The sequence below is a fragment of the Schistocerca nitens genome, chromosome 12, assembly GCF_023898315.1.
Source record: "Schistocerca nitens isolate TAMUIC-IGC-003100 chromosome 12, iqSchNite1.1, whole genome shotgun sequence".
Taxonomy (NCBI): Eukaryota; Metazoa; Arthropoda; class Insecta; order Orthoptera; family Acrididae; genus Schistocerca; species Schistocerca nitens.
This window is the reverse complement of record NC_064625.1, coordinates 90,637,445-90,658,037: the sequence shown is the minus strand read 5'-3', so window position 1 is coordinate 90,658,037 and position 20,593 is coordinate 90,637,445. Positions and strand designations below refer to the sequence as shown.

Here is a 20,593-nt window from a genome sequence, read left to right as displayed (position 1 = left end):
ACGGCCACTCTGGCCGGCAAGTCAACATTAAAACCACAAGCATAGCAAGCCACTATGACTGACAACAGGCTGAAGTTTTTGTCATCTGATTACACCATTACATAAAAACAGTGCAGTACGTGCCACCTATGGGGCACAAATAGTGTGTAGCAGTACAAATTAAGGGAACAGTTATATTATAAACGAGAATAGTTATAACAATAGACCAAGCTTAAGAACAGGAGTATAGAAATAGATAATAAATGAAATACACAGGACATGCTGCAACAATAAAACAGCAGTTCATAGTCTAGCGTAGATAGCATTGAAGTGCTTAAAATGAATAGAATTAACAGAATAGGAATAATAGACATGGAATACAATAAAAACAATTAAAAGAGGAGAAAAATAATGATTGGTAACTGTGCATAAAGATCTTCGGCCAAAGAAAGACAATATGTCAAAAAGCTGGGACTAGCATTAAGAATGAGGCCAACTGACAGACATAAGTTTAAAAACTTCCAGTTCTTGAAGAATATCTTTATGGGCAATAATAAATTCATCAACTCCCTTTAGTTTGTGGACTGTAATAAGTAAATTATCAGCAATGGATGAATTAAAAAACATTATTACTCTCCATTCTTAATAAATGCTCTTTATCTCTTTTTGGCCTAAAGTTTACTTGTTTGACAGTCTTTTTGTTGTCCCTATCTGCAACTCAACATCTCTGCTACATGGTGAGTGGCAATCTGTCCTTTTCATAATACTGTCTTTATATCTGATAGCTCTTCTGGCCTGTAATAAACTGAACAAGTGTCACAGGTTATTTTATAGACCTCTGAATTACACAAATTGTGCAATTAATCAGTGATTTCAAATTGTGAATTAAGTTTTTCTGTAAACTGTTACTAGTGGAAAAAGTGAATTTTTCTAGCAGATGACAAATTATGTAGGAAATGGTCCCTTGTTACGGTGCTGAGCAAAATCTTTTGCTTTTACATTGCCATTATTGGCAGTATTGCCTAAAGTTATCAAAAGTTATCATGCTGTTATTTTTTGATTAGAAAATATTATTTACTATGGAATGTTGATAACTATTATCAACTGTTATAGTTTTTATTAAATTCATTTCAACTTCTAGTTGTTCTGGAGATAAAGATATTGAAAAAACCTGATGAACAGCTGAGGGAAGAAAGACTTTTTTTTAGGAGATTGGGGACGTGTTGAGATGGAGGGTAAAACTTGGTCTGTACTATTTTCTTTTTGAAAAATGTCAAAAAAGATATTTTCATTAATTGTAGCTAGAGTAAGATCTAAGCAATTAAAGGTTCTATCAAACAGGGACAGGGAGCAGCTAGCGCTCGCAGGCACCTGCTGCGGTCTGTGTGTCACAATGTTCTGCACACATAGGAGGCGGGCACCCGTGCCTGACTGCCCTCAGTCCAAGGGAACGTCTGGCAGGTTGTTATTTGATACAGAGACTGAGACGGGCAAGTGCTGTCATGATGGTGGGAGAAGCACAAAGACTGACTGACTTGGTGCATGCAAATGTATTTTTGAATGATACACAACACGTGACATAAAAACATGTTATAAAAGGCTGAAACACGGAAGCAAAAACTAACAGCATCATAACTTTAGGCAATACTGCTAATAATGACAGTAAGAAAGTAAAAAATTTTACTCATTACCATACTTAGGGGCCATTTCTAACAGAGTTCGTCATATGCCGATGTATACAAATGGATATTATATGGATACAAAAGTAGTTTTTTCCACTAATAACAGCTTACAAAAATTTGAAATCATCGAATACTCTTCTGTATAATTCATGGGTTTGTAAAATAATACGAGAAGCTTGTCCTGTTTATTACGTAGGACAGACTGGAAGTTCACTGTTTTCTTATCTTGTGCTGCTCTATGTTGTTTGCACCCCATAGTTGGTGCACAACGCACTGTTTTTGCATAGCTGAGTAATCAGCTGACAAACCTTTCACATGGATATCAGTCCTACTGCCTTGCTATGCTTGCGATTTTAATGTTGACTTCACAAGATACCTTTTACTTATTTGACTTGAGTATTTCAGTTCAAATAGTTTCATTATCTCTCCATACACTGTGGAAGCATGTACGTAATACCTGTTTCATTTAATACTTCTTGTGTTACTTTTGAGATGGCTGTTATTTTCTTATGCTGATTAAAAAATGTTTATACGTAAATGTAACTCTTCTGATGAACATGGCCCTCATACCCTTAGTCGGTATCAAAATCACGGTCAGTGCAATAAAATTTGTGCAATTGGTTAGCTGCTTTTATCCTGAATTGAAACGATTACGTTTTATTTTGCCCTACTATATTAGCAAACACACACAAAACTAAATACATAACATTTTTTTGTAGATATATAGTAGTTGTACCACAACTGTGGTGCAGAAATTGTGGAAGAGCTTTCTACATAATGCAGAGCAGCAGGCCAAATCAAGACTTGAAGGGGCACTATCAGCAGTGTTACAAAATTCATCATTGTGTCATCAAAAAGGCAAAAACCATGTACATAAAAGAAAGTAATCTATTTTTGAAAATATAATGTAATTGGATAGACAAAAAAATTACTCACCAAGCAGTGGCAGGAAAACACAAATACAAAGGTATTCAAATTAGCAAGCTTTTGGAACCAATGGGTCCTTGTTCTGGCAGAAGGGTTCAAGGGGAAGGAGGAGGGTTGAAGAAAAACGACTAGTGAGTTTTAGGAAATGGGGAGAGTTCAGTAAAGTCGCCCAGAACCCCAAGTCAAGGGAGACTTACTGAACAGGATGAGAAGGGAAGACTACTTGTTGGGGACAGCTCCAGATGAGATTTCAAAACCTGAGAACTTAAAGGTTGAAGACAGGATAATACCCAAGACACAGATTACTGCCAAAACATCATCGCTGAGTTAACAAGAACCGGAAAGCTAAGTGCACTATATGTGATAGGGTAGGTGTGGGGAGTGGATAAAACAAAATATATAGAAAACTAAAAGGGAGAGAAAAAAGGAGTAGTTACTGTGAAGAAATGCTGAGGGTAAAGGAATTAATGTAAATTAAGGTCAGGTAGGTGATGAGAACCTAGGACATGTTGTAACACCACTTCTTACCTGTGATGTTCTGAGAAACTGGCATCTGTGGGAAAAATTCAGGTGCCAGGTGTGGTGAACCAGGCACTGAGATCATGACTGTTATATTGTAGAACATTCCATGCAACAGGATATTGTGTGCTGCCAGTATACATCCTCTGATTATGCCCATTCATCGTTACTAATAACTTGGTGGTAGTCATGTTGATGTAAAACACCAAACAGTGTTTACATAACAGCTGGTATACGACGGGTCATTTCGTACATGTCTATCCTTTTTATATATATATGTTTCACCATTAAACAGGGCTGGTATAGGTGGTGGTAGGGCATAGTGCAAGTCTTACAGCAGGGAGGGTAACAAACATAGGAGCTGTACGGGAGGGAAATGGATGCATGAGGAGCACAAGGTCTGACAAGGACACTGTGGACGGCAACAAAAGCTATTCTAGGGCAAACAGTCAGACAGAATGGACCTCATTTAAGAGCACGAATTTAGGAAGTCATAGCCTTGTTGAAGTGACTGATTAATAGATTCAAGAACAGGACAATACTGAGTGACAAGAGATGTACCCCTAAGTTGTGTTTTGGAGGAATCAGCAGTACCAGGATGAGATGTGATTGCCTGGGAAATCTGCTTTTGAACTAGGCGAGTGGGCTACCTATGTCCAGTGAAGGCTGCAGTAAAAATGGTGGTGTACTGCTGTAAAGAGCCCTTGTATGAATAAATATGTTTGCCTTGAATGCCAAGGCTGTATAAAAGGGAACATTTGACATGGGCCGACCGCTGTGGCCGTGCGGTTCTAGGCGCTTCAGTCCGGAACTGCGTGACTGCTACGGTCGCAGGTTCGAATCCTGCCTCGGGCATGGATGTGTGTGATGTGCTTAGGTTAGTTAGGTTTAAGTAGTTCTAAGTTCTAGAGGACTGATGACCTAAGATGTTAAGTCCCATAGTGCTCAGAGCCATTTGAACCATTTTTGATTTGACATGGGAAGCATGGCAACTGTCAAAATGTAAGTACTGTTGTTTGTTAATAGGTTTCATGTGAACAGAAGTGTGTACCTGACTTTTAATGAAGATGATGCCAACATCAAGGAAAGTGGCATTGGATTCCAAAAGAACCATGTGAAATTTAACTGAGAGAATGTCTTTAGAGATTCCAAGAATTTTTACAGGTCGGCCTCACTGTGAGTCTACATGGCAAAGATGTCATTGATGTAAGTAAACCAAAGCAGAGATTGCAGGCGTATGGATTTCAGGAAAGTTCCCGCCAAGAGAAGCATGAAGAGGTTAGCATAGGAAGGAGCCGTCCTCGTTCCTTTGGCTGTGCCCCTGATCTGTCTGTATGTCTGCCCCTCAAAGGTAAAATAGTTATTGGTAAGAATATAGATGATTAAGGTGAGCGGGAAGGACTTCATAGGTTTGGATTCAGATTGGTGCTGACTGAGATTATGTTCAGCAGCAGACAGATCATATGCAGAGGGGTGTAGGTGTAGAGGGAGGGAGTATCAATGGTGACCAGCAAGGTGTGTGGTGGGAGCAGCAAGGGCATGGATTTCTAATTATCTAGGAACTAATTGGTTTCTTTAATATAGGAGGGATGCCTTTGTACTATAGGCTTCATGTGTATACTAGCAGCATACAACTAAGGCAAATACAAGTTCAGTGAGTGCTTTGAAGCCAGAAACAATGTGACGACCAGGCTGATTGGGTTCGTCAAACTTAGGAAGAAGGTAAAAGGTGTGGGGGGCATAATTTGGGCTGGGTAAGAAGTTCTATGGATTGAGGTGCTAGACCTTGTGAGGGGCTTGAGGCTTTAAGGAGGGACTAGAGGTCAATTGGAATCACAGGGATAGGATCTTGATGGCAAATTCTGTACGTAGAAGTGTCAGACAGCTGGCACTGACTCGAGTCAGTAAAGTACCACAGTGGTAGATCCCTTGTCCACTAGGAGAACAATTATTTATTTATTTATTTAGCGTATGTGGTTTTCAAGTACAAATGGTTTCATGTTTAAATACATACAGACAGATAAAGATAAAATCAACATACATTATAACACATAAATAATGTCTCGTCTTATGGACATTCGATTAAGGATAAAGTAGGCATACACAGGTTGTTACAAGGAGAACAGTGATGGGTTGTCAGTTTTTAGGGAATGAAGAGTCAGGAGTTTTGCAGAGGACACATTAGGGTCATGTTGTAGAGACATGAGGAAGGTCCTTGGCCAATCTTCTTAACATGCCCCAGCCTTCACCACTGCCTCTCAGACCAATATCTTTGTCAGACCCTACGCTTCTTCTGCGTCCATTTCCATGCTTATGGCTCTTATCCCTGTGATCGCCCCTTCTGCAAGACTTGCCCTATGCACCCTTACCGCATATAAGAGCCCTGTTAACTGGTAAAGCCACCTGTGAAATGACACATGTCGTATGCCAACTTTTATGTAGACACTGTTCGGTATTTACATTGGCATGACTACCACCAAGTTATTAGTAACAATGAATGGTCATGGGCAGAGGATGTATACTAACAACACACAATATCGCGTTACAGAGCATGCTCTATGACACGATAGTCGGGACATTGGTGCCTGTTTCAACACACATGCAACCTGAATTATTCCCTCAGACACCAGTTTCTCAGAACTCCAAATGTGGGAACTGGCAATACATGTTCTTAGTTCCCACCACCCATCTGGCCATACTTTATGTTTATTTCTTTGGTCTCAGTTTTTCCTCATAGTAACTACTCCTTTTTTCAGCCCCTTTTAGTTTACTATATCTTTCATTTTCAAACCTGTCTATTTTTCCCTGCCCTCTCCCATTTGTATTACATAAATGCACTTACCTTTCTGCTCTTATTAACTCAGGCATGATTGTTTTGGTAGTAATCTCTGTCTTCAGTGTTACTCTATCTTCCACCTATAAGCTCTCAGGTTTTCAAATGTAGTCTGGTGCAGTCCCCAACAATCAGTCTTCCCTTCTCATTCCATTCAGTAGGTCTCCCCTGACTTAGGGTTCCGGTTGACTTTTCCAAACTCTGTTCATTTCCTAACCCTCAACCAGTCCTTTTCCTTCACCCCTCTTTCTTCCCCTTCATCCCTTCTGGCAGAAGAAGGAGCCATTGGCTCCGAAACCTTGCAGATTTAAATATCTTTATATGTGTGCTCCTGCTGCTCCTTGGTGAGTATATTTTTTTATCTATGCATTTACAAAAAACATGCATTACACACAAAAAAATTCAAAAAGCTCTGAAGAAAGCAATAGGGGGCATTATTAGACACGAAAAGATTAAACCTGTTAGCACAAATGGTATTCTGCTTCCTGATGACAGCACGGAGACAGATAAATGTTAAATTCAAGTCATTGGCCACTAAATTAAATTTATTCTTTATAACAAAAACTAAAATCACAGAAACAACAAAAGGGCCATTAAAAACATATATACTAGATTTATTTGGACAGGAACTGCATACTCTACCACCAGGCATCAGTTCTTCCAAATCACCTATTAAAGTGGTGACAAAAACCACCAGGTCACTAAAAAGCAGTAACCCTTCTGGCTATGATGTATTCCAGACAAAATTCTAAAATCTTGTGTGTACTTGGTAATCAGGTGATAGTCAAAATGTATGAGGTGCAAGTAAGCAATGGACCTTTAATTATAGAATCATCTCCATCCTTCCTGTGTTCTCAAGAAATATTTGAGAGCATAACTTACAACAAAATATCGAAGCACCTTTATGGCAACAATCTCTTAACAGCAGCTCATTTTGGCTTCTGTACAGGCTCTCCTATTTCGAAAGAAATGTACAATCACACAAACTCAGCTCAGGCAAAAGTACACAACAAACTTTACCCTGTTGCCAAGCCCTTTAACTGTGGAGATCATAAAATTATAGAAGGAAAATTAAATCAGTATGGCATTAGTGGGATTCCCGTTGCAAGAGTGGAGACATATCTTAACAATGGAAAAAAGGTCACAAAACATGTTACACAACAAGGTGACAACTGAACTTGGACAGCAGCAAAAATGACCAAGACGATAAAACCAGAGACATTTAAGTTCAAGCTGAACTTCACAAGGAATTATTCTTCCCAAGTGCCATTTGTGAATGGAACATTTAAATGGGTATTAATAGTGGTATCAAAAACATCCTCCGTCACAAACTATAAGATGGTTTGCCGAATACAGATGTAGATGTGAATATGAGAAGTTATGGTAACAGGAGAATGAAGACAACATTGATTTACTTCAACCTTACTCAGACTTGGATTGTATCTTATCTTTCACTTCTAAGTTAAAGTTTTCAAACCTTGTCGAGTACCAACAACCTACTTTCTTGTATTCCTCTCCAGCAAGTCTTCCACACCCAAGAACCATGTGGGATTTTTCCTACATCCTTATATACTATCCGTTTCTTTCTTATCTTCTGCCAGAAGGAGACCTGGATTTCAAAATCTAGCATTCGTTCTATTTTTATGTGTTTCTAAATGACAATTGTATTTTTCTCAACACATACACAAATACCTCCAGTTTTTTTCCATGTCAAACATTTATTCGGTCCTTTGGACATACATACAACATTTCACACAGTTTTGGATGCAGTGTACCCAGTCTTGCTAGGCAATACAAGCAAACACATCAACAGCATATGGAAGTATTATAAACTATATTATTGTATAAAAAACAAAGATGCTGTGACTTACCAAACGAGAAAGTGCTGGTAGATAGACACAATAAAAAACACACAAATTTCAAGCTTCAGGAAAGAGGGAAGGGGAAGGAAAGACGAAAGGATGTGGGTTTTAAGAAAGAGGGTAAGGAGTCATTCCAATCCCGGGAGCAGAAAGACTTACCTTAGACTCCTTACCCTCTCCCTTAAAACCCACATCCTTTCATCTTTCCCTCCCCTTCCCTCTTTCCTGATGAAGCAACCTTGGACTGCGAAAGCTTGAAATTTGTGTGTGTTTGTGTGTTTTTTATTGTGTCTATCTACCAGCACTTTCTCGTTTGGTAAGTCACAGCATCTTTGTTTTTTATATATATATTTCCCTAGTGGAATGTTTCCCTCTATTATATTCAAGCTATATTATTGTCTATTTTGCATGCAAAATGTAACCATATTGCACAGTTTCATTTTTTGCAACTGTTTTTTTTATCTCTAGTGAAAACACCCCCCCCCCCCCACACACACACACAGACAAGTGGAGAGATAGAAAACACAAATTAAGGTAACAAGTCACTTACGTTATAGCAGCCTTCAATGCCAAATGGTCCTTGTGATGATGCTTCCTGCGTCTCTGAAAATACAGAAGTCAGTTAAAATTCAGTTACCTTTAACTTACCAAGCAATGACAAAGCAGGTAATACAAAAGGGTGCCTCCATATTTGCAAAATTATGAACCAAATTTTGAATGTTAAAACATGGAGAACTAAAATGCCAAAACAAGAATAACAGAAAAAAATTAAGGGCACATAGATGGATGTACATGATTGTTAATTCTTTTTCAGTTTACACAGACAGGTGGAGAGGGTTAAAAAAGATGAGTATGTTGCACTGTATAGCATAATAGTAAGTTTCAGCATAGGCAAAAACCACATGTCCAAATTAAGTTATACAGTTGCCTGACATATCGCCATCCCCTCTCCTAGGTCAGTGGTTTCCAACTTTTTGGTGACAAATCACCCCACGAGTACAATGATGTATTAACTAGTAAACCCTCCCGCCCCCCTCCCCACATCATCATTTGTGCCATTACAATGGAAAACAATTTTCGTTGAGCACTTTTATTTTTAAAATGACAAAAAATAAATGACATTTAGTTTTGTAGATATTTTATTAAACTAGGAACTAACGAGTGAATTAGACAACTAGTGCTGTATATTTCTAATGACCTCCTCTTACAGAATGATGAAGCCGTTCTCTGGGTATAACAAGTATAAATGCTACCACAACTACCTGCCAGAAAAGAGTGCATGTCTACATTGTGATTAAGGATAGACAGTTTGTACGAAACTCCACTCCCTGGTGACACTTGCTCCACCCACACCTTCACCCCCATTTATAATCAACCAAATTAAAATGTCTGTACTATACTTAGTTTGTAAATCACTTGATTACTGGACTCCTTGCTTCTGAACTGGCAGAAACTGAAAGACTTCGGGCTGCCAATCCTTTTTTTTATGACCACTGTCACTAATAACAACAACAATAATAATAATAATAATAATAAACCCCGTGGAGGCCCGGGAAAAGAATAGGCCTCCGGTATGTTCTGCCAGTCGTAAAAGGCGACGAAAAGAACAAACCACTAATAGGGCTAACCCCCCTTTTAGTGTGATTAGTTGGTTCAGGACAGAACTAAAGAAGCCTCGGACAAGCGCCGTCATGGTCGGGGATGACGCTTGAACCCTATGCCCGCCCACAATGGTAACGACACTGCTAGCCAACTGGAAAATGATTTAAATCCAAATAGAGGTGTTTTGCAGGATATGCTTCCTGCAACCACCCTAGAAGGAAAACAAAGACAGAGGATGAGATGGTCAGATGAAGTTAATCGACACCTCATGTTCTGTTATTACCAAGTAACAAACCTAGGAACCAACACAACTGGATACAGATCACAAGTATACACAACATTTATTACCAGATACCCAGAATTAAAATTTTTAACAGAACAACGACTAGCTGATCAGATCCGTGTAATAATAAAAGATAACAGGATACCCCAGTCAGAATTAGAAAACATCAAACAACAAGTACAACAAATACTGGAACAAAATAATGTGCAATCAGAAGAAGAAGAAAATACAGTAATGGACTCAAAACATCCCAGAGCAAACAAACAAAGAACAATACGCACCAATTAAACAATCAGAGGAAAACGAAATCTTAAGACAGCCACCAGAACAAGCACAAATAGAACACGAAGTGACACAGATGTTAGATACAGAAGAAAAATTTCAGCTGACATATATAGAATACAAAGACACAAATACAGGGGACCGACGACCTCTGCAGTTTGGTCCCTTTCATCCTTAAACCAACCAACCAACCACAAATACAGACATTAGACCATTCTTGCATAGACCACCAAATAACCCACAAGTCGAAACAACAATAAAAACTATCAACACAATCATACACAACAAAATAAATGAAAACACAACTATGGAAGAGTTACAACTACTGGTTTATATAGGAGCACTCACTACACTAAATATACACACTAGACAGAGATCAGAACCAACCAACACACAGAAGAAACCCACAAAACCAGCATGGCAACACAGGCTACAGATCAGAATAGAAAAACTGAGAAAAGACATCGGACAGCTAACACAATTTATAAGAAATGAAATCTCGGAAAAAAAACGAAAAAGGTTAGGTAAAATCTCACAACGAGAAGCGACAGAGCAATTAGCCGAAAAGAAGCAGAAATTACAAGCATTAGCCAAACGACTCAGAAGATACAAAAAAAAAGTGAAAATAGAAGGAAACAAAACCAAACATTCAACACAAACCAAAAGAAATTTTACCAGACAATAGACAACACACACATTAAAATAAACAATCCACCAAACATAACAGACATGGAACACTTCTGGAGCAACATATGGTCAAACCCGGTACAACATAACAGGCATGCACGGTGGATACAAGCAGAAACAGACACATACAAGATGATACCACAAATGCCTGAAGTGATAATTTTGCAACATGCAGTCACCCAAGCTATTAATTCTACTCACAATTGGAAAGCCCCTGGAAATGATAAAATAGCAAATTTCTGGTTAAAGAAGTTCACCTCAACACATTCACATCTAACTAAATTATTTTAACAGTTACATTGCAGACCCATACACATTCCCTGATACACTTACACATGGAATAACTTATCTGAAACCTAAAGATCAAGCAGACACAGCGAACCCAGCTAAATATCGCCCCATAACATGCCTACCAACAATATACAAAATATTAACTTCAGTCATTAAACAGAAATTAATGACACATACAACACAGAACAAAATTATAAATGAAGAACAAAAAGGCTGTTGCAAAGGAGCACGAGGATGTAAAGAGCAACTGATAATAGATGCAGAGGTGACATATCAAGCTAAAACTAAACAAAGGTCGCTACACTACGCATACATTGATTACCAAAAAGCTTTTGATAGTGTACCCCACTCCTGGTTACTACAAATATTGGAAATATACAAAGTAGATCCTAAATTGATACAGTTCCTAAACATAGTAATGAAAAATTGGAAAACCACACTTAATATCCAAACAAATTCAAATAATATCACATCACAGCCAATACAGATTAAGCGTGGAATATACCAAGGAGACTCATTAAGTCCTTTCTGGTTCTGCCTTGCTCTGAACCCACTATCCAACATGCTAAATAATACAAATTATGGATACAATATTACTGGAACATACCTACACAAAATCACACATTTGCTATACATGGATGATCTAAAACTACTGGCAGCAACAAATCAACAACTCAACCAATTACTAAAGATAACAGAAGTATTCAGCAATGATATAAGTATGGCTTTTGGAACAGACAAATGTAAGAAAAATAGCATAGTCAAGGGAAAACACACTAAACAAGAAGATTACATATTGGATAACCACAGCGACTGCATAGAAGCGATGGAAAAAACGGATGCCTATAAATATCTAGGATACAGACAAAAAATAGGAATAGATAATACAAATATTAAAGAAGAACTGAAAGAAAAATATAGACAGAGACTAACAAAAATACTGAAAACAGAATTGACAGCAAGAAACAAGACAAAAGCTATAAATACTTATGCTATACCAATATTGACCTACTCATTTGGAGTAGTGAAATGGAGTAACACAGACCTAGAAGCACTCAATACACTTACACGATCACAATGCCACAAATATAGAATACATCACATACATTCAGCAACAGAAAGATTCACATTAAGCAGAAAGGAAGGAGGAAGGGGATTTATCGACATAAAAAACCTACATTATGGACAGGTAGACAATTTAAGAAAATTCTTTCTAGAACGAGCAGAAACTAGCAAAATACACAAGGCAATCACTCATATAAATACATCGGCTACATCACTGCAATTTCATAACCACTTCTACAACCATTTAGATCACATAACATCAACAGATGCAAAGAAAGTAAATTGGAAAAAGAAAACACTTCATGGCAAGCACCCGTATCATCTAACACAGCCACACATCGATCAAGACGCATCCAACACATGGCTAAGAAAAGGCAATATATACAGTGAGACAGAAGGATTCATGATTGCAATACAGGATCAAACAATAAACACCAGGTATTACAGCAAGCATATTATTAAAGATCCCAATACCACAACAGATAAATGCAGACTTTGTAAACAACAAATAGAAACAGTAGATCACATCACAAGCGGATGTACAATACTAGCAAATACAGAATACCCCAGAAGACTTGACAATGTCGCAAAAATAATACATCAACAGCTTGCCTTACAACATAAACTTTTAAAACAACAAGTTCCTACATACAAGTATGCACCACAAAATGTACTGGAGAATGATGAATACAAATTATACTGGAACAGAGCCATTATAACAGATAAAACAACGCCACATAACAAACCTGACATCATACTCACCAATAAAAAGAAGAAATTAACACAACTAATCGAAATATCCATACCCAATACAACAAATATACAAAAGAAAACAGGAGAAAAAATTGAAAAATACATCCAACTGGCTGAGGAAATCAAAGACATGTGGCATCAGGATAAAGTTGACATCATACCAATTATAGTATCAACTACAGGAGTCATACCACACAATATCCACCAGTACATCAATGCAATACAGCTACATCCAAACATATATATACAACTACAGAAATCCGTAATTATTGATACATGTTCAATTACCCGAAAGTTCCTAAATGCAATATAACACATACCGTACAGTTAATAGGAAGTGACACTTGATCAAGGTCCGCGTCACTTTCCATTCTTAACCAGACTTAACGTCTGAGAAAGTAAAGAAATAATAATAATAATCTCAGGGCCTCATCTCACAAGCGATGAGGAAGGAGGAGGGGGAGGGGTAACACCTCGTAAAAAAACCTGGGTCCATCTGGCTCCGGATGGTAGCACCCTGTGAGGGCCCCTGCCTAGGGTTACAGGTGAAGCCCAGTCAATGGTCTCAAAGGCGGTAGAGGAATCCTAACTCCTAACGGCAGAGAGAGCGGAAGAACCTAATGGAGAAACCATGAAAAATAACCATTTCGGACTAACAATCCAATCTTACCTCGGAATTTATTTTCTACCATGTACAATGTACAATTTCAATTGCAGAATGGAAAGTCTGCTATAAGAAAGCACTACCCCAGGTGGTAACTCGAAAGAGGAATCCACCATTGCTTTATGCAATGCATCAGGACCTAGGGTTCTGGGGAGTCCCAACATCTGCATTAAGGATGAGTTGGAGCATCCTTGGTATCCTTCCAAACGCAAGTTCAAAAGGAAATTATTTGCAGGCACCTTGAACGTAAACTCATTACTAAAAACTGGTAAACAAAAAGAACTTGATATTCTCTTAGATATGTATAAAATACAAATTTTAGCACTTCAAGAAACAAGATTTTGGATGAAAATGTTACAGAAACCAAAAACCATAGAATTTTTAAGGGTAAACCAGCAATAAAAATCACGAAAGACATGCCAATACTTGGTTCCACTTTCTATGTTCAATAAAAATTTAGCGGGTAACATTACAGAATTCAAATCCAGTTCAGAAAGACTATCTCTTCTCACAGTTAAATGCAAAAATAAACAGTATACCTTTGATAATCATGATGCTCTACACAATGATGACAATAAGAAAAATTGGCTCAACAGAAGCGTCCGATCCCACGCGTCGGCTTTGACCCGTGACGTAAGGGTGTTGTCGTGTGTGACGTCATGACGGCGCGGAGTTTGGTTTGAGTGTGGCTGTCTCCAGTTCTGTTTTATCTTATTTTATTTACTTTTCTGATCTGTTCGTTCTATCTCGTGAGATTTTTTTTTTAATTTAAAAACACCTATTACTTATTTTAATTATCTGTTTCCTCCAATTTCTGTTTTAGTTTATTATGTTTATCTTTCTGATCTGTTCGTTCTATCCCGTGAGATTTTTTTTTTTAAAAAAGACAAAAAACACTAATCAGCTACTGAAGCATCTTTATCTTCTATGGGTTGCAGGGGTTACGACCCCTGGGGAGGTGGGTGGGTATTCATGCATGGCTGTCTTCACTTACACGTTGTAGCTACGCAAGGCGTCTAAATTTGTTTATATTTAGTTTGCCCCCCACCCAAAACACCCCATTTCCGCGCTTGTCCCGTTAGTGTCATTAGGCTTCTTGTGGAAAGTGTGTGTCTTTGTTTTTGTTTCCGCCATATTTGTGACGTCATGGGACAAAGCAGACGGGCGGGATCGGACGCTTCCGTATTTCCGAAAAATTCAAGTAAAGCAAAAGCATTCTGGGAACTTCTAGAAGAAGAAATATCAAAAATTCCAAAATCAAATGATGTTATGGGGGATTTTAATGCACAAATAGGAAGGGAAAAATCATTTCAAAAAATAGTAGGATATTATCCAGCTCATAAAAGAACAAACAAAAATGGCACTAGACTAATCAGTCTTTGTAGAACATTTCAGTTGAATGTCAACCTTCTTCAAAAAATTACCAAAAAAGGCAAAACATGGATCTCTCCGAATCCAATGCTAGGGAAGTTCCAGTTAGATCATGTGGCTATTTGTAAATACAGTTTTAAAGAAATCATGAATGTAAAAGTAGCAGGAAACAGGGAATTTGATTCTGATCATTACCTGACTAAGATTAATGTAGTAGCCACCACAAAGATCGCGGGAGGCGCACATTGGCACGGCGCGTCACGGGCGGTAGTTGATTAGATTAGATTAGATTAGATTAGATTAGATTAATACTAGTTCCATGGATCATGAATACGATATTTCGTAATGATGTGGAACGAGTCGAATTTTCCAATACATGACATAATTAGGTTAATTTAACAACATACTTAAGTTAATATAACAACTTTATTTTTTTGTGTTTTTTTGTTTTTCTTTATTTTTTATTTTTATTTTTTTAATATTTTTTTCTTTTTTTTCTTAATTTATATCTAAAAATTCCTCTATGGAGTAGAAGGAGTTGTCATTCAGGAATTCTTTTAATTTCATCTTAAATACTTGTTGGTTATCTGTCAGACTTTTGATACTATTTGGTAAGTGACCAAAGACTTTAGTGCCAGTATAATTCACCCCTTTCTGTGCCAAAGTTAGATTTAATCTTGAATAGTGAAGATCATCCTTTCTCCTAGTATTGTAGTTATGCACACTGCTATTACTTTTGAATTGGGTTTGGTTGTTAATAACAAATTTCATAAGAGAGTATATATACTGAGAAGCTACTGTGAATATCCCTAGATCCTTAAATAAATGTCTGCAGGATGATCTTGGGTGGACTCCAGCTATTATTCTGATTACACGCTTTTGTGCAATAAATACTTTATTCCTCAGTGATGAATTACCCCAAAATATGATGCCATATGAAAGCAATGAGTGAAAGTAGGCGTAGTAAGCTAATTTACTAAGATGTTTATCACCAAAATTTGCAATGACCCTTATTGCATAAGTAGCTGAACTCAAACGTTTCAGCAGATCATCAATGTGTTTCTTCCAATTTAATCTCTCATCAATGGACACACCTAAAAATTTGGAATATTCTACCTTAGCTATATGCTTCTGATTAAGGTCTATATTTATTAATGGCGTCATACCATTCACTGTACGGAACTGTATGTACTGTGTCTTATCAAAATTCAGTGAGAGTCCGTTTACAAGGAACCACTTAGTAATTTTCTGAAAGACAGTATTGACAATTTCATCAGTTAATTCTTGTTTGTCAGGTGTGATTACTATACTTGTATCATCAGCAAAGAGAACTAACTTTGCCTCTTCATGAATATAGAATGGCAAGTCATTAATATATAATAAGAACAACAAAGGACCCAAGACTGACCCTTGTGGAACCCCATTCTTGATAGTTCCCCAGTTTGAGGAATGTGCTGATCTTTGCATGTTACGAGAACTACTTATTTCAACTTTCTGCACTCTTCCAGTTAGGTACGAATTAAACCATTTGTGCACTGTCCCACTCATGCCACAATACTTGAGCTTGTCTAGCAGAATTTCATGATTTACACAATCAAAAGCCTTTGAGAGATCACAAAAAATCCCAATGGGTGGTGTTCGGTTATTCAGATCATTCAAAATTTTACTGGTGAAAGCATATATGGCATTTTCTGTTGAAAAACCTTTCTGAAAACCAAACTGACATTTTGTTAGTACTTCATTTTTACAGATATGTGAAGCTACTCTTGAATACATTACTTTCTCAAAAATTTTGGATAAAGCTGTTAGAAGGGAGATTGGACGGTAATTGTTGACATCAGATGTATCCCCCTTTTTGTGCAAAGGTATAACAATAGCATATTTCAGTCTATCAGGGAAAATGCCCTGTTCCAGAGAGCTATTACACAGGTGGCTGAGAATCTTACTTATCTGTTGAGAACAAGCTTTTAGTATTTTGCTGGAAATGCCATCAATTCCATGTGAGTTTTTGCTTTTAAGCAAGTTTATTATTTTCCTAATTTCAGAGGCAGAAGTGGGTGAGATTTCAATTGTATCAAATTGCATAGGTATGGCCTCTTCCATTAACAGCCTAGCATCTTGTAATGAACACCTGGATCCTACTATATCCACAACATTTAGAAAATGATTGCCGCAAGTAGAGTCCCGTCCACCAGAGGGCACGCGAGAATTCGGACGCGACCTCTGCCGGTGTAACAACAAGAACAACAACAACTCCAGCAGCACGGGCCGTGCCCAGTCAGTCAACATCGGGCATGCCTAGGACACAGTCCCGGTCTACGCTAAGTGAAGTGCGACGTAAACGTGAACAGTGTTACTACACAATTGACGACGAGTAGGGTCGTTCTTTCGCGTGTTGCGTCGTTGTTCCGGTTTCGCAGTTTCTCCACGGCATGGAGGATTTGGTGCGAGTTTTGGTTGCGCAGCAGACGGAGCTCATGGCCACCATGAAACAAGTGCTTCCGGCGTTGCTCTCCACGCCGTCTGCTCCGGCGCAGTTCCCTCCTCCCTTTCCCCCGTATGACGAGACGGCGGAGGATTGGGACGCATATGAACATCGCCTTCGGCAGCATTTCCAGGCGTTTCATGTTGCCGATGCGGAGGTATGTCGTGCTCTCTTCTTGTCTTGGATATCTCCCTCGCTGTATCAAGTTTTGCGGCAGCTAGCGCCGTTGCAGGAACCCTCGTCCTTGTCTTTTGACGCATTGTGTTCGTTGCTGTCTTCATATTATTGCCGCCGCACGCATGTTGTGGCGGCTAGGGTCGAGTTCTATCGATGCAAGAAACAGCCCCATCAGTCTTACCGGGCGTGGGCCGCTACCCTGCACGGTCTTAGTCGCAAGTGTCCTTTTGTCACGGAGCAGTCGCGAGAGTCGTATGCCCACGTTATGGTACGCGACGTCATTGTTCGTTCGGCCCCTGATAGGGAGGTCCGGGAACGGGCCCTGCAGTTAGAAGACCCTTCCCTCGAGGAAGTCCTGTCCATCGCTCAATCGTATGAAGTCTCTCACGCGGCAGGTCAACAGCTGGAAGCGTGGTGCGACGTCGCGGGGGTCCAGGGTGGCGCGGCCGCGTCCACTGTGTCCGGGGTGGACGACGTGCGAGCGGTACAATCCGGCCGTTACGGCCGCTCCCGCACGGCGCGTAAACAGAATTCCGGCCGCCGGCCCCTGTTGCCGTCCTGTGCGTCGTGGTATATACATCACGATCGGTCAGAGTGCCCCCAGCGTTGGGCCATTTGTCGCAAATGTAATAAAAAAGGTCACATTGCTAAAGTTTGCCGCTCAGCCTCAAAAGCATCGAAGGAAGCAAGTACAGAGGACATGGACGTTGACATTAAGGAAGTTTCATCGGGCCAGGCTCCCGACGCATCGGCCCACAAACTCTTTATCGAGGTGTCGGTTCGGTCGCGCCGGTTACAACTGCGGTAGATACGGGGGCGGCAGTTTCGTTGTTGAATGCACAAACGTATTCCGACCTTGGATCGCCCCCGTTGGCGCCAGTTTACCGGCGTCTACGCGGTTATGGTAAACAGTTCATTCCCCTACTGGGTCAATTCACTACCGACGTGACTTACAAATCAGTCACTCGGCCTATTACTTTTATTGTTGTCAGTGATGCGAGCTCCGCTAACCTTTTTGGCCTGGATGCCTTTCAAGCTTTCGGTTTTTCTATTGCTGACACCATACAGTTGGTCTCCGAAGACGTTCCCTATCACTCATTGGAATCTTCGATCTCAGACTTTCCAGATATTTTTGAGGAGGGCCTGGGGCGTGTTTCCGATTTTGAAGCTCACTTAACGTTGAAGGCGTCGGCTCGCCCGCGTTTTCTACGCGCGAGACAGATCCCCTTGGCTCTCCGCCCTCAGGTAAAGGAAGAGCTAGACCGGCTGACAGCCCTAGGGGTCGTTCTTCCCGTTTCTTCCAGTGAGTGGGCTTCGCCCCTCGTTATTGTCAAGAAGCCCTCAGGAAACTTACGTCTTTGTGGCGATTTCAAGGCCACCATTAATTCCCAATTGGTGGTGGACACCTATCCTTTGCCTCGTGCTGATGAATTGTTCTCCGCCGTGGCGGGTGGCCAATATTTTTCGAAAATCGATCTGTCGGAGGCTTATCAGATACCTCTTGATGAGGACTCCAAACGGCTGGCGGTCGTCAACACCCCGTTTGGCCTTTACCAATACCAGCGGTTGGCTTTTGGAATATCCAGTGCCCCGGCGATATTCCAGCGTTATCTTGAGCATGTCACGTCGACAATCCCTCATTGTATTAATTACCTGGATGACATAATTGTCACAGGCCGCAGCACGAAGGAACACTTGCACAACCTTCGCACCCTCTTTCTCAAATTCAGGTCTGTGGGCTTGCGTTGCAACCTGCATAAGTCAACCTTCTTCCAACCGTCCATTGAGTATGTGGGCTACACCATATCTCGGCAGCCCGCATCTCGTGGTCGTGCGGTAGCGTTCTCGCTTCCCACGCCCGGGTTCCCGGGTTCGATTCCCGGCGGGGTCAGGGATTTTCTCTGCCTCGTGATGGCTGGGTGTTGTGTGCTGTCCTTAGGTTAGTTAGGTTTAAGTAGTTCTAAGTTCTAGGGGACTGATGACCATAGATGTTAAGTCCCATAGTGCTCAGAGCCATTTGAACCATATCTCGGCATGGCATACAGCCACTAGGAAGTTTGGTCCAAGGTATCGTCAACCTTCCTCGGCCCACTTCGCTGAAAGAGTTACAAGCTTTTTTAGGCAAGATAGCCTATTACCACCAGTTCATTCCCAGGGCTTCCACTATAGCCAACCCCCTGTACTGCCTTCTGCACAAGGGTGTTCCTTTTGATTGGTCGCCTGCATGCGAGCGAGCGTTCACCTCGTTGAAGGGCCTCCTCACTTCAGCCCCTTGTTTGGCTACTTTTGATCCCCATAAGCCGTTGGTCCTGGCTACAGATGCTTCGCAGTATAGGGTGGGGGCGGTCCTGGCCCACCGCAACGCAGACTGTTCCGAGCAACCACTGGCGTTTGCGTCTAAAACGCTTAGTCCCGCGCAGGCCCATTACTCCCAGGTGGAAAAAGGGGGCTTTGGCCATTGTCTACGCTGTTAACAAGTTTCACCTTTTCTTGTACGGCACGAAGTTTCAGTTAATCACTGACCATAAGCCGTTAAAATCGTTATTTGACCCCACCTCTCAGATTCCAGATAGGGCGGCCCACAGACTACAGCGCTGGGCCTTGTTCCTCTCTAAGTACCATTATGACATTCATTTTCGCCCTACAGGACAGCATGCCAACGCCGACGCTCTTTGCCATCTTCCGGTGGGCCCGGATCCTACGTTCGATCGAGAGGAGGTTATGTGTTTTCATTTGGATGTGGCATCCCGCCAAGCAGTTGATGGCTTTCCGATCACTAGTTCTCGAGTCGCCAGGGAAACGGCGGCTGACCCGGTTCTCCGGCAAGTAGTTCGCCTCATTCAGCAGGGGTGGTCCTCCCGCCCTCCGGGCCGGGCCTCGGACCCTCTTCGTAATTATTTTCTTCTACGAGACCGCCTCTCGGTCTTGGAAGGAGTTCTCCTTCTGGCTACCGATGATACAGCTCCTCGCGTGGTTGTTCCTGCAGGTTTACGAAGGGAGGTCCTCACGTTATTACATGCGGGGCACTGGGGTGTTTCCCGTACTAAAACCTTGGCACGCAGACATGTGTACTGGCCCGGTATTGACAGAGAAATTGAGCACTTGGTGGCCGCCTGTTCCCAGTGTGCGAG

The 20,593-nt window shown here is 40.5% G+C and overlaps 1 protein-coding gene across 2 annotated transcripts in view; it reads right to left on the bottom strand.

Moving 5' to 3' along the window:
* Positions 1-20,593, bottom strand: part of LOC126215103 (oocyte zinc finger protein XlCOF6-like) — a 147,959-nt gene that overhangs the window by 33,745 nt on the left and 93,621 nt on the right. For both annotated transcript variants that reach the window (XM_049941754.1, XM_049941753.1), the window contains one exon: positions 8,353-8,405. In XM_049941754.1, coding sequence (XP_049797711.1) covers positions 8,353-8,405 — 53 coding nt within the window. The remainder of the gene's footprint in view (positions 1-8,352; positions 8,406-20,593) is intronic.